Source organism: Ambystoma mexicanum, chromosome 4q, assembly GCF_040938575.1.
Source record: "Ambystoma mexicanum isolate Mex_15411 chromosome 4q, UKY_AmexF1_1, whole genome shotgun sequence".
NCBI classification, from domain to species: Eukaryota; Metazoa; Chordata; class Amphibia; order Caudata; family Ambystomatidae; genus Ambystoma; species Ambystoma mexicanum.
The window spans coordinates 963,121,221-963,134,719 of NC_090928.1; the positions used below are offsets into that span (position 1 = coordinate 963,121,221).

At 49.2% G+C, this 13,499-nt stretch overlaps 1 protein-coding gene across 2 annotated transcripts in view; it reads left to right on the forward strand.

Annotated features, from left to right (window-relative positions):
• RCOR3 (REST corepressor 3) overlaps window positions 1-13,499 on the forward strand; it is a 1,149,883-nt gene that overhangs the window by 350,401 nt on the left and 785,983 nt on the right. For both annotated transcript variants that reach the window (XM_069608515.1, XM_069608516.1), the window contains one exon: window positions 5,686-5,847. In XM_069608515.1, coding sequence (XP_069464616.1) covers window positions 5,686-5,847 — 162 coding nt within the window. The remainder of the gene's footprint in view (window positions 1-5,685; window positions 5,848-13,499) is intronic.

The following is a 13,499-nucleotide window of genomic DNA, read 5'->3' on the forward strand; positions in this document are numbered from 1 at the left end:
GGAAGAGAAATCCGTAATCTTACCTTCTGAAATACCATCTTCATCTTCTGCAGCATCTGAGAAGGGAAAAGAACACCAGGTTTGCACGAGATAACAACCAGCGCAGCACTTACCCAATCCATCGGTGCATCTCAAGCCACGGGCTGCAGCTCTCCATTTTTCGGCACCCTGTGGAAGCAAGGACATTGGTTAGTAACCATCGTGAAACTTTTCCTACCTGCGCTGCATTCTTCTCGCCTCCGCCGACGCTGCTACTCGCATCTGCAAAACAAAAGGACATCATTAAGAAATACAAAACTCCATCCATACGCAGGTGTTTTGGGCAGCTCTCATCTTTCTCACTCCTCGGCGCATTCCTCGACATCTATTTTTCTACCCAGCTGCTTCTGCAACCTGAAAAAGGAAAAGAGACATTAAGAAGTGCTTTAAACTTCGAATTGACATTTTTTACTTACTTGCCTGCAATACCTTCGCCTTTCCATCGCTCTCCATTCAAGCAACCGCCGTTCGTGCTGCTAACGACGGCCTAGCTCCAAATCTTCATCCTCTGCAACCAAGAGGCTGGACAATTAACCAGTGAAGTAACTGGCTTCGGCACCCCTGCACAGACGCAGGATGGAGAGCTCCGCTTTCACCTATATAAGGTGAGCACATTTAGCCTACGAACTACGTGGGGAGTACCAGGAAGGGGAGTCAGCTTGCCCAGTCAGGCTTATATATCCTATTAACCCCTTGCTCTCACAATTGCAGACACCTCACCCTTCAGATCAAGATCCCAGTGAGGAGAGGGCCTTTCCAGGGTGGCATTCGAGGCCTGCGCGTGACCCTAGAAGACTCCGAGAACCCCCAGCCCAGACCTGCGCCTCCGAGGGATTCAGGTGAGCGTTACACAAGAAGACAGTGGCCCAGTTAATTCAGCTACTGAAATCGGTGCAGCGCAGGATACAGCCATCTTTAGAATCCCCCCAATCTCACACAGGCCGTGAAACCATGTGTGGAGAAATTATTCAGGCCTGCACCTTCGGACCCATTATATATTGGAGGGCAACTAAAACCAAACTCCTTAGTTGTGACAACAACTAGAAAGAGAGCAGGCACACCCCTTGCTTCCTCCGAGGCTCCATCTGATAAGGAGAGCAAAAAGATCTATACCATGGGCAGAAAGGTTGCCTCCTCTGCTGCCTATCAAACCAGAATAGTAAACAATGCAGCACTCTTGGTTAGTTACAACTGCCACAAGTGGGAAGAAATGTCTGCTTTACTTTTGTCTACCCCAGAGCCACTCAAATCCCAACTAGCACAGGTGGCTTCAGATAGGAGGGCTGTGTCTAGCTGTCTCCTTCAATCCAATTTTGACACGGCGGACAATGCCGGAAGAGTCATTGCGCAGGGGACCGTTATTAAGAGGCATGCATGGCTGCGCCAGTCAGGGTTTAGACCGGAAACGCAGGCCACTCTAATAAACATGCCACTGGAACCTAACGTGCTCTTCGGTAAGGCCATTGAAGAGGCACTTAAAACAGCAAAGGACGAGTATGACATTCTTAAATCTTTAGGTCAACTCACTAACAAGCCTTCTGGTCAAAGGGGTAACGGAAATTTTCACCGTTTTAGAGGCCAAAACTCTCAACGATGATCCAGCTACTATCAAGGCCAGGGTTCCTCCTGGGGAAATAATCCAGGGCAATCCTCCCAGGGTTATCCCAGAGGACAACACAGAGGTCGTGGTCGGGGCAGAGGCCCTGCTCGAGGTGGCACACAACCTCAGAGAAAGTGTCATTCGCTTCAGGTGCCCTCCCATGCTTCTCGAGTAGGAGGCCACATTTCCAGCTTCACCCACGCATGGGAGGGAATCACCTCAGACAGATGGGTGCTGTCCAAAGTAGCAGGCGGATACTGTATACAACTACTCCAACATCCCCACGACCACCCCCCACGACAGAAGATCCACTCAGAAGAACATCATTTTATCCTTCTCGAACAGATTGCCACATTTCTATTAAAGGACGCCATAGAAGTCGTCCCGGCCAACCAGGTAAAAAGGGATATTTATTCAATTTACTTCCTTGTGTCAAAGAAAGATCTAACAATGCGCCCAGTATTAGATTTGCGCCCTGCTAACAAGTATGTCAAGCCACAAAAGTTCTGCATGACTACGCTTCAAGAGGTAATCCCTCTACTAAAAATGGGGGATTACATGGCAACACTGGATATGAAAGATGTTTATTTTCATATTTCAATGTTCCCAGCGCACAGAAGATTCTTGCGTTTCAAGATAGCAAACCAGCACTACCAATTCAAGGTGCTGCCCCCTGGAATAGCCTCGGCTCCAAGGGTATTCACAAAACGTACTGGCAGTGGTGGCAGCGCACCTGCGCAGGCAGGCAATCCCAGTGTACTCTAACCTGGACGACTGGCTCATTACAGGGGAATCACCCATGATTTGCAGACAAAACATTTAGAGAACAATCAACATCCTCTTTCAATTGGGCTTCTCCATCAACGAGAAAAAGTCAAGCCTAGTGCCAAGCACTTCAAAACAGTTCCTAGGTGCTGTCTTAAACACAGAGGAAGGGTTGGTCTTTCCATCAGAGGAAAGAGTAAAAAATGTGTTACTGCAAATACCACATTATCAGGCCAGCCGCCAGATAAGGGTGCGCAAAGCTATGCGTTTAATAGGAATGATGGCATTTTGCATTTACCAGGTTCCTCACGCGCGCCTGTTAGTGTAGGAGTGGTTGGCAAAACAGTGGTCTCAGGCAAGTGGTCAGTGGGATGATCTAGTGGTCGTTTCGCCAACACTTGTACAAAATCTTTGCTAGTGGACAAGAGAAAATCTAACGAAAGGGAAACCTTTCTACGATCCAAAGGTACAGGCGGTTATCACAACGGACACCTCACTGGCAGGGTGTGGGGCTCAGTACCTTGACCATACAGCTCAGAGTCTGTGGGCCAACACTGTAGCTCAGAACCACATCAATCTGCTGGAACGTCTGGCAGTATTGAAAGGCCTTCGGGCATTTGAACCCCATTTAACAGACCTATCTGTTCAGATCCTAACAGATAGCACTACAGCGATGTTTTATATCAACAAACGGGGTACACGTTCTCCAAATCTGTCCAGACTTGCACAGCAAATTTGGAGGTGGGCACTCAAACGGAAGATGTTCCTGTCGTCACAACTTGTTCCAGGGGAACTCAACTCTCTAGCAGATTCGTTGAGCAGAGATCCCCTACCAGAGGAACACAAGTGGCGTCTACACAAAGGAGCCATAGAACACCTCTTCTCTCAATGGGGTTTCCCAACTATAGACTTAATTGCCACAAGCGAAAACAGTCAATGCCCAGACTTCGTGTCTAGGTTCCCCCAGCCAGGCTCCAAAGGGAACGCCCTATGGATGAACTGGTCAGAGAAATTTGCTTATGCTTTTCCCCCAACACCTCTCATGAGGAAGGTGGTGAACAAGATACACACGGAAGCGATGACGCTTATCCTGGTTGCTCGTATGTGGGCAAGAAAACCATGGTATCCACATCTGCGCAAAATAGCAATGTGCGATCCCATCAAACTCCTGTGCCAGTACAACCTACTCGCCCAGCACGAGGGACTAACAGTGCACCTGCAGCCGTGCTCAATGAACTTGGCAGCATGGCTCCTGAGGTTATAGAGATCAGACATCTCAACCTGCCACAGAGATGAATGGATCTCTTGAAAGAATCAAGAAAACCAAACACTAGGCACTGTTACTTTGACTAATGGAGGAGATTCGTAATTTGGTGCCAGGCTAAACAGATCAACCCCATAGAATGTACTCCATCCCACATTCTAACTTATATGCTTCATTTGCTAGATGCAGGGTTAGTGTTTAATTCCCTTAAAGTTCACCTGGCAGCTTTGCCAGCCTACACGACCTCTCATGATAAGGTCTCATGGTGGAAAGTACCAGTCATCAAAGCATTTATGGAAGGGGTAAAGAGACTCCTCCCTTCAATTTCTAACCCGCCGCCAGGTTGGGACCTCAATGTGGTACTCGCTAAGCTCATGGGACCCCCTTTCGAGCCTATTCACAAGTCTAGTCTCAAACACCTGACTTATAAGACTGCCTTTTTAGTGGCTATCACTTCCATAAGAAGGGTTAGTGAAATCCAGGCATTGTCAGTGCAGGATCCTTTCTTTGTTGTACACAAAGACAAGCTGGTTTTACGTACTCACCCTAGGATCTCACCTAAATTAATCTCCAAATTTCTTGTAAACCTGTCAATTGAGCTACCGGCTTTCTTCCAGGAACTCAACAGCTCAGCTGAGGTAAAACTCCACACTCTAGATGTGAGGAGAGCGGTCCTCTACTACATAGACAAGACCAGACGCTACGAAAAACAGATCAACTGTTTGTCTCCATAGCGCCAGGCAGAGAAGGTGACTGCATCTCTTAAAATGCCATCTCTAGGTGGATAGTTGGATGTATTCAACTGTGCTATTCCCTATCAGATAAGACACTGCCTTATACGCCCAGGGCTCACGCCACAAGAGGTACTGGGGCCACTGTTGCTTTCATTGCAAATGTCCCTTTAGACAGTATTTGCAAGGCGGCTACTTGGAGCTCTATACATACTTTCACTCAGCACTACTGCATTGACACCCATTCCAAGACAGATACATAAGTGGGACAAGCGGTTCTAAGACATTTATTCTCTCATGAACCTTCTCACATCCCACCTCCTTCTTCCACTGCTCGCTAATCTATGTACAGCATTTGATCTAAGCAGATTCCACAACTCTCAGAAAGGATACATTACTCACCGTAATCGTATTTCTGATGCTTGTATCTGCTTAGATTCACATGCGACCCACTCTTCCTCCCCTCGGAGAGAAGGCGCGTGGATGCTTATGAGCTTGTCTAATAAGTATCTGCTTGGATACAACTGTACTCACGCTACACCTCATGCTACCTGATATCAGAAAAACAACAATCTGATGGATCCTGACGCGTGCAGGATTATGGGTACAGTGGACGTCACACTAGGGATAGTATTACTAGCACGCCCAGTTGACGTCCCTTTTCGAGTTTCGAAGTAATACTCTGCAGCTTCCACTAGATGTCGGCCTACGCACAGCATGTGAATCAAAGCAGATACAAGCATCAGAAATACGATTACGGTGAGTAGTGTATCATATATTTGATCGCAAAAGAACGTACAAGTGAAAAGATATGAGATTTGATGGGAAGAAATGATCTTTCTTACAATTGGGTTAATTCGAGTGATGTTCTGGCCAGGTTGTGGTGGGGAGGTGGGGAGTAAATGGCACAGTCGCCAGGGCCAATACATGGGTAGACTTACATAGATTTATTGATTTGTTTGAAAGTAAATAGGCATACCTGAAGCGTGATATTCTTTACTAGTTATTTGAAGATGATGAGTTGATGTTCAAGCTGCATACATTGCCATACTCTATTGTCCAGGCCTACTGCGAAGTTGAATGGACACATTTATGAAAAACAAGGGAGAACAAGGATATTAAGGCCATTTCTTGGTTGCATTGTCCAGAACTGTACTACCATGCTATACCAGAGTAATCCCCAAATCATAGGCAGGAAAAGCATAAATGAGTCGAAAGTTATTTGTTTATTGCAGATATTTTGACTGTACATAGTATTTTGAGATATTTCAATATTCTTTTCAAAGGCTCTGGGAATGTTGTTTTGGCATAAACATAACATTGAGAAGTCACTAGCTGACCTACCCAATTTCACTCCGTTTCCTGATGAGTGGACTGTTGAAGACAAAGTGCTCTTTGAACAAGCGTTTAGTTTCCATGGAAAAAGTTTTCACAGGATTCAGCAAATGGTAAGTTACTCGTCACATGTAAGGTAACCGCTATCTATCAAGCATGTTCCAAAGTTTAGTTTTTATAATGCACCCATATTTGTTGTATCATATAAACGTATTCCAAAGTTGAGAAATATCTATAATGCCCCCACAGTATTTGATGACAAATCTTGTGCAATCTTAAGGAACATTGTCAGTAACTGATATTTCACAATTTCTGTAAAAAAATAAATTGACATTTTTATATCTACGCTGGGTAGATAAATTATTGCCTTTGTGTGTGTGTATGTTATGTATGTGATTTTGCAATTCTGTAAGTTGTGCCCACACTGTTTTTAAGCAACACTTGTTCTCCCACATGACTTTCCATTTCAGTAAATGGCATGCAGCTGTTTCAACAATACATTTCGAGGGGATTGGGTCCTCCGACGTATTCCATATCCATGACAGGTAATGTCCACAGCTGTGCTGCTTCGGAAAATCTTTGGCGTCTGCGTCGATGACGTCGATGCGCCGTCCCCGAGGACCTCCTCCGACGGCCGACGTCACCCGATGTGATAAGTAGGACGCACGACGCCCATAGCCTCAGTTTTGTTTTTTCTGCGAACGTGTTCGCTTCGTGAATCTCGGTACGCCTCGACTCGTTGGAGTTGCTGTTTTCTATTCTCGGTTCGTTGAACCTGTTCGGTTTGTTGTGTAGACCTGTTTGTGGCAATGTCTTTCTCGTCTTCGACCCCGCGTCCGGGCTTCAAGAACTGTGGGGACTGTGGGTCCAAGATGTCGGTCACGGACTCGCACGACTCCTGCCTCTGGTGCCTCGGGGAGGCCCACGATACGGACGACTGTGTCGACTGCCAGTCGCTCACTGCTAAGGCCTTGCGGGAATGCAAGAAGAAGCTGTCGGTAGGCCGGGTGTCTAAGCCCCGGAAGTCGAGGTCTGCGGGGCTTTCGACTGATGACTCGAGGGGTGACTCTCCGCGTCATCGTTGGAAGTCCGGTGGGTCTCCTTCCAGGAGTCGGTCTCGCCACTCCTCTGCCTCTTCTAGGCATTCCAGGAAGCGCCGGCATAGGTCGCCTTCCCCGTCCTCTTCCGAGGACGCCGTCCGTCGGCGGGTCGCTTATCCCTCCATGCAAGCGACACCGGAGGAATGGGCTTCCTTCGGGAAGCAGATGCTAGCGATTCTGGAATCGCAGGGCACCAGTCTGTCTGCGCCTCCAAGTGGGGTCGGTCGGCACCGGTTGAGAGACAACGCCCGTACGCCTTCGGGCTCGGGTGGTCGGCACGGCTCGCGGGAGAGTTCCTGCTCGGACAAGGGTAGCCGTTCTCGCCATGCCAGTTCCAGGTCCCAGTCTTCGACGCGCTCGAGAACGCGTGATCCTGTGCCGTCTTCGAAGAAGACGTCGACGCCTGTAGTGCTGAGGTCGTCGACGATTTCTCTCGAGGATCCGCCTCTGAGGGGGTCGTCGACGCCGCTGGCGCCCAGGTTGTCGAGAGACACGCTCGGAGCTCCGGCTTCGAGGACTGTGTCGATGCTGGCGGCGCTGCAGCTGACGACGCCGACGCCGACTCGCTCGACGTCGGCGCCTTTTCTGTCGGCGCCGACTGGTTCGGCGCCCTCGACGCCTTTTGAGGCGGTGGTGTCGGAGGGGCCCCTTGGCACGGGGTTTGCCCCTAGAAAGGCTATGGCTAAGGTCCAGCACTGCTTTGGTCTGCAGAGGTCTTCCTCTCCCCGCCTGGAGTACATTTCAGAGGGTGATGAAGGCTCTGATGGCGGCCTGGTTCCGGTTACGGTTCCAGATGACCTGATCTCGGGCCATAACCAGTTTGATGACCTGAGGCAGTCGCTGCATGATGCCAGTGGACTGGACACCTCTCCGGAGGTGGAGTTTTGTCGGCCGGAGCCTGGCACTCATGCCGAATCTTCATATCGGCGCCTTATGTCTCGGGTTACCGAGTACTTGGGTTGGTCAGCTCCCCCAGGGGAGTTCGTTCAGGATGATCTCACGGACATCCTTGATCTCGGTCCACCCACTGACCCGGTTTTGCCTTTTCATATGGCTCTGCAGAGAAGGGTGGCGGCGGCTTGGACTGCTCCGGAGAGTCTCCTGGCAGTGGGCAAGTCTTTGTCGTGAAAAAATACCGTCCAGCCATTAGCGACCCCTGCTACTTGTCTAGGCACCCTACTCCGGAGAGTTTGGTGGTGCAGGCGGCTACGGCCCCGGCAAAGCAGGCGTCGTATCTTACCATCCCTCCGGATAGGGACGACAAATGTTTTGAAGGCTGGGCGAAGAAAGTGTTTTCTTCGGGGGGTATGGCGCTTCAGGCGGCCAACTCCATATGTGCCTTGTCTCGTTTCTCACACACTCTGTGGAACTGTGTTGCTTTAGCGGCTGATCATATTCCCTAAGGGGACGAACAGGATGGTTTCCTTGCTATGGTTCAGAATGGCAAGGATGCTATGTGTGAGGCCGTTCAGTCGGGTTTGGACTTGGCGGATTGTGTCAGCCGGTCCATGGCGGCGAGCACCGTAATGCGCAGGTTTGCGTGGTTGCGGAAGTCTGGGTTCGCTCCTGATGTGCAGTCCCGGCTCCTCAACATGCCTTTTGACGGTGAACACCTTTTTGGCAGCAAGGCTGACGAGAGCCTTGAGAGGTTGCAGGCCTCCAAAGCTGCAGCGTAATCGTTGGGGGCTGCAGTTCGCCAACCTCTGCCTTTTCGTCCTAGGGGACAGCAATGGAGGGGAGGTTCCTTTCGCTATTACTCGTCCTTCAGTAAAGCGAGAGGAGCTAGCAGTCAAAGAGGCCATCGTAAGAGTGCCAGAGGTGGAAACAAAGGTACTCGAGGTGCCAAGGCCGCTCGGGCAGTTGCCTCTTTGCCTTCAGGCAACGCCGCAGCCGCTACCACTCAGCCATGAGGCCAGGTCCCATGGTTCGCCAGTTGGGGGAAGGCTGGCGCAGCATCTTGTAGAGTGGCAAGCCATTACTTCGGATGTGTGGGTTCTGGAGATCATAACCCACGGCTACTGTCTTCCTTTTTGGCAGAGGCCTCACGACAATCCACCAGGGAACCTCTCTTTGAAGAGTCCGGATCCGCTCCTTGCGCAGGAAATTCAAGCCCTGCTGGAGAAAGGCGCCATAGAACTGGTGCCTGTAGCGGAGAGGAACAAGGGATGGTATTCCCCTTATTTTTTGATTTCAAAGAAAGACGGGGGATTGAGACCCATCATGGACTTGCGCGGTTTGAACAAACTCCTCAGGAAGGACAAGTTCAAGATGGTGACTCTTTCTCAAGTCCTCCAGGCCCTTCAACTTCAAGACTGGTTGGTGTCTCTCGACCTGAAGGATGCTTACTTCCACGTGACAATCCATCCCAAGCACAAGAAGTACCTGAGGTTCGCGGTTGGCGACTCGCACTTTCAGTTTCGGGTCCTGCCGTTCGGATTGACCTCCGCCCCGAGGGTTTTCACCAAGCTCATGGTGGTGGTGGCAGCGCATCCCAGGAAAGAGGGGATTCACGTCTACCCCTACCTGGACGATTGGTTGATCAGGGGGAGCTCTCCCGAGCAAGTCCTGGATCATCTCTCCGTCACCTGCCACTCCCTTCACAGGCTGGGCTTCTCCCTCAATTTAAAGAAGTCCCATTTGAAACCAACGCAGCAACTCCAGTACATCGGAGCAGTGCTCGACACGTCCCTGGGGCAGGGTTTTCCTCCCCAGGTGAGGGCTCTTCACATTCAGCAGATGGTGCACAAGTTTCAACTTGCCCAGAATCTCCCAGCGTCCGATTTCTTGAGACTGCTCGGCCTCATGGCATCCTGCATTCTTCTGGTGCCAGAGGCTCGTCTGCGGATGAGATCTTTGCAGTGGGCACTCAAGCTCCAGTGGTCTCAGTCCTCCGGTAGGCTGTCGGACCCTGTTCAGGTGCCGCCCTCGGTAGCCCGGGACCTTGGGGGCCCCATTTTGGCTGCCCTGGCCAGAGGTGACGATCGTGATGGACGCATCCCTCATGGGATGGGGAGCTCATGCCAATGAGTTGACAGTCAGCGGTCGTTGGTCTCTGTCGGAGTCCAGACTCCATATCAATCTGTTGGAGCTGCGGGCCGTCAGGCTAGCCCTGAAGGCTTTTCTGCCGACTGTGCGCGGAAAGAGTGTCCTGATTCTGACGGACAACACGGTGGCCATGCACTATCTCAACTAAAAGGGGGGGGGGGCAGGGTCACTTCTGCTGTGCAGGGAGGCGATGCAGCTCGAGTTCTGGGCCATCCAGCAGGAAGTTTCGATCTCGGCGGGTCATCTGGCCGGAGAGGACAACGAGACGGTGGACGCTCTGAGCAGGCAGAGCACGATCTCTCACGAGTGGGAGCTGGCTCAGGAGATTCTCCTGGAGATATTTGCCCTTTGGGGGACCCCTCAAGTGGATCCCTTCGCCTCCAGTGTCAACCGGAAGTGCGAAATGTTTTGCTTGCGGGAATTTCCTCCAAAAGGAGCCTTAGGAGACGCGTTCATGGTGGAGTGGTCGTTCCCACTGCTGTACGCGTTTCCTCCAGTCCCTGTCATCCCACAAGAGCTGCGGAGGTTACGGAGGTTCGGTTCCCGGATGATTCTCATTGCTCCGGCATGGGCCCGGAGGACGTGGTACCCAGACCTTCTAGACTTGTCCATCTGCCCTCCACGTCGTCTTCCCTACCGAGACGATCTGCTCTCACGGGAGGGGGGTCAGGTTCTCCATCCAGAGGTCAGATCCCTCAATCTTCACGCTTGGCTTCTGAAAGGTTGAGGTATAAGGATTGGGACCTCCCTGAAGACGTGATGGAGGTGTTGCTCTCGGCCAGGCGGCCGGCAACTAAGTCTCTGTACCGTTGCCGTTGGAGAAAGTTCTGCGACTGGTGCAGAGTTCAGAATGTGGATCCTTTTGAATGTGACATTCCGATGGTTCTGTCTTTTTTGCTTTCTTTGGCCCACAGGGGCTTGCAAGTGGGGACCATTAAAGTTTACCTGGCGGCGCTGTCCATATTTAAGCGCTCGTCTGAAGAGTGTTCCTATTTTAAAATTCCTGAAATTTCGCAGTTTTTGAAAGGGCTCACTAATGTGTTCCCTCCGTCACCTTTTTTGGTGCCAGGTTAGGCTTTGTACCTTGATCTTGAGTTTCTTATGGGTGCTCCGTTTGAGCCTTTGCATTCTTGCCGTTTGAGGCTGTGTGTTTTTAGTTCCGGTTACTTCCGCTTGCAGAGTGAGTGAGTTACAGGCACTTTCAGTTAAACCACCCTTCACTGTATTTCACAAGGACAGGGTTGTCCTTTGAGTTTGTCCTTCTTTTCTTCCGAAGGTGGTTTCTGAATTTCATTTGAGCCAGAAGGTTGTTCTTCCGGCGTTCTATCCTCCTCCACATCCTGGTAAGGAAGAGGAGAGGCTCCATAGGCTTGATCCTAGGAGAGCGCTGAGCTTTTATATCTCACGCATGTCCCGGGTCAGAGTGGACGATCAACTTTTCATTGGTTACGCTGGAAAGCGTTTGGGACAAGCTGTGACGAAACAGACTTTGTCTCGTTGGATTATTTTAGCTATCTCCGAGTGTTACCGATTGGCGGGTAAGGACCCTCCGGCTGGCTTGCGGGCCCTTTCTACCAGAGGAGTGGCTGCGTCTACTGCCCTGCAGAGGGGAGTTCCTATTTGTCACATCTGTGATGCAGCCACCTGGGCTTCAGTACATACTTTTGTACGTCACTATTCCCTTGATTCCATCAGAGGGCAAGATCTGGCCTTTGGCAAGGCAGTTCTCTATTCCGCAATTTGATTGGGCATGCTAAATTTGTATTCTAAATTCTTTCCCACCTCCTAGCTTGGTACTGCTTTGGGAGTCTGTCATAGATATGGAATACGTCGGAGGACCCAATCCCCTCGAAGAACAAGTTACTTTCTTACCTGGTAACGTTCTTTTGATGGGATGGTCCGACGACGTATTCCATATCGCTTCCTCCCTGCCTTCCCCGCTGCAGAATTTCTTTTGCGATTGCAGCTTGCGTTCCGCAAGGCCTTGTGTGTCTGACTGGCCGAAAACTGGTGGCACACGTTCTGGGAAAAAACTATAACTGAGGCTATGGGCGTCGTCGTCCTACTTATCACATCAGGTGACGTCGGCCGTCGGAGGAGGCCCTCGGGGACGCAGGACGCAGACGCCAAAGATTTTCCGAAGCAGCACAGCTGTGGACATTACCTGTCATAGATATGGAATACGTCGTAGGACCATCCCATTGAAAGAACATTACCAGGTAAGAAAGTAACTTGTTCTTTTAAAGCACACTGTTACTTTACTGACTTTTCGTTAACATCCCATTTTAAAGTATACAGGTAGTGTGTAAATAATTACTCTTTGTTTTAAAATATATTTTATAAAGATAATGGATAATAAAAGGAGCTTTATTAAGTCTGAGCAGACAGGAAGGGAGTATGTGGGTATGCATACGAACTGTCTCCCCAAAAAGTCAAATTTATTTCAGTACATTACCATTATCAATAGAATATTGAAAACAAAAAAGTAAATCACATGAACGTATGGTGACAAAAGAACATAAAATAAATACTAAATAAGCGTACAGATTGAAAACGCGTAGAACAGATGCGTTACAGATGATTCAGTCCATCTCCGCTGCCATTGATGATTGTCTACATTGGGCACGAGCTAACAACTGTACATAGACAATTCAGTACAGGTTTGCTTCAGTGATAATGGTACTCTGTCTATTCCAGTCAAAACCAACAAGGGATTAAAGCAGGGGTGTGTGTGGACCCCTGCATTGTGTAACCTATATACAGCCAATTTACATGAGGCACTAACTAAGGCACATAATTATCCTCATAATTAGGTGGGAAGCAGGTACTATGGCTGGGCTATGCAGGCTACATTGTGATCTGAGATCAAACAGCAGTGGCCTCCAAAATACCTTGAATGCTCAGTCGTTCGGACAATGATTTCATCATTAACCAGGGAAAAAACAAAATTGTCTTTTGGAAAGAATTGTGGGAAGAACCGTCTTTTGTGGTACATGGAGGGTAGGAGAATCAAACAAGTGGAAGACTTGTTCATTAGTGCCAAAATAAAAATGTAAGTACGCTACAAGGCAATATTTGCAGTAATACGATGAGCGAGTTTGCTGCAGTGAAAAAGTTCATACATTCTCAGGGGGTGAATTCCATGACAGGTTGGTTAAAAATATATACCAGTATTGTGCCCAGAGTTTTATATGGTTTCCAGACCTACTGATTGTAAAGGTGAGTGGCTGAACGTATTAGAGGCCAAGATTTGAAGCCCTGCATTAGAGCTAGGGCCTGGAGTACCTATACAAGCCATTACGTTTGAACTAGGTACTCACTCCCGAGCACCCAATTTGAAATTAAGAAAATGTAATTCTATTTAAGGATGCTCATAAGTGTGAAGGTTTCGATTATGAGCATCTTTGGGAATCTCCTCAGACAGCATTCCAACTCCCTCAGGCAGCTTCATGATTTTGTGAGAGAATGCAGAGAATTTCACATCAAGATAAATTGGCATTATAATCTTGATGTTGATTTTAAACTGCTGGTTATGGAATTGAAAGTATGAGCATTAAGATGGGATTGGAGAAATGGAGTATTCATTTTTTGTTGCCAGATTTAGTCTTTGTTATTGAAGC